This window comes from Penaeus monodon, chromosome 33 (genome assembly GCF_015228065.2).
Source record: "Penaeus monodon isolate SGIC_2016 chromosome 33, NSTDA_Pmon_1, whole genome shotgun sequence".
Classification (NCBI taxonomy): Eukaryota; Metazoa; Arthropoda; class Malacostraca; order Decapoda; family Penaeidae; genus Penaeus; species Penaeus monodon.
In genome coordinates this window covers 10802497-10802756 of record NC_051418.1, presented here as the reverse complement: position 1 = coordinate 10802756, position 260 = coordinate 10802497, and the positions used below count along the sequence as shown (strand labels likewise).

Sequence of the window (260 nt, the reverse complement as noted above, 5' to 3'; positions counted from 1 at the left end):
CTTTGTGTGGTTTCATAGTGTAACGGGCACACTGTTGTTGTCATTGCAGGCGTGGGCGGGGTACTGGTAGACAACAAGCCTAAGTGGCAGTGCCCCGTGTGCTACAAGTTACTGAGCACGAGGTCCAACTTAAAGATCCACGTGCAGGACAAGCACTCCTCGCTGCAGCACGCCTTCCCCTGCCCCGTGTGCGGCCACGTGTACAAGACGCGAAACTCCCTGCACAACCACATGAGCATCCGGCACCGCGGGGTCAGGAT

General features: G+C 57.7%; 1 protein-coding gene across 1 annotated transcript in view; it reads left to right on the top strand.

Moving 5' to 3' along the window:
• Positions 1-260, top strand: part of LOC119594242 (telomere zinc finger-associated protein-like) — a 3896-nt gene that overhangs the window by 3046 nt on the left and 590 nt on the right. The window contains exon 4 of the mRNA XM_037943311.1: positions 19-252. Coding sequence (XP_037799239.1) covers positions 19-252 — 234 coding nt within the window. The remainder of the gene's footprint in view (positions 1-18; positions 253-260) is intronic.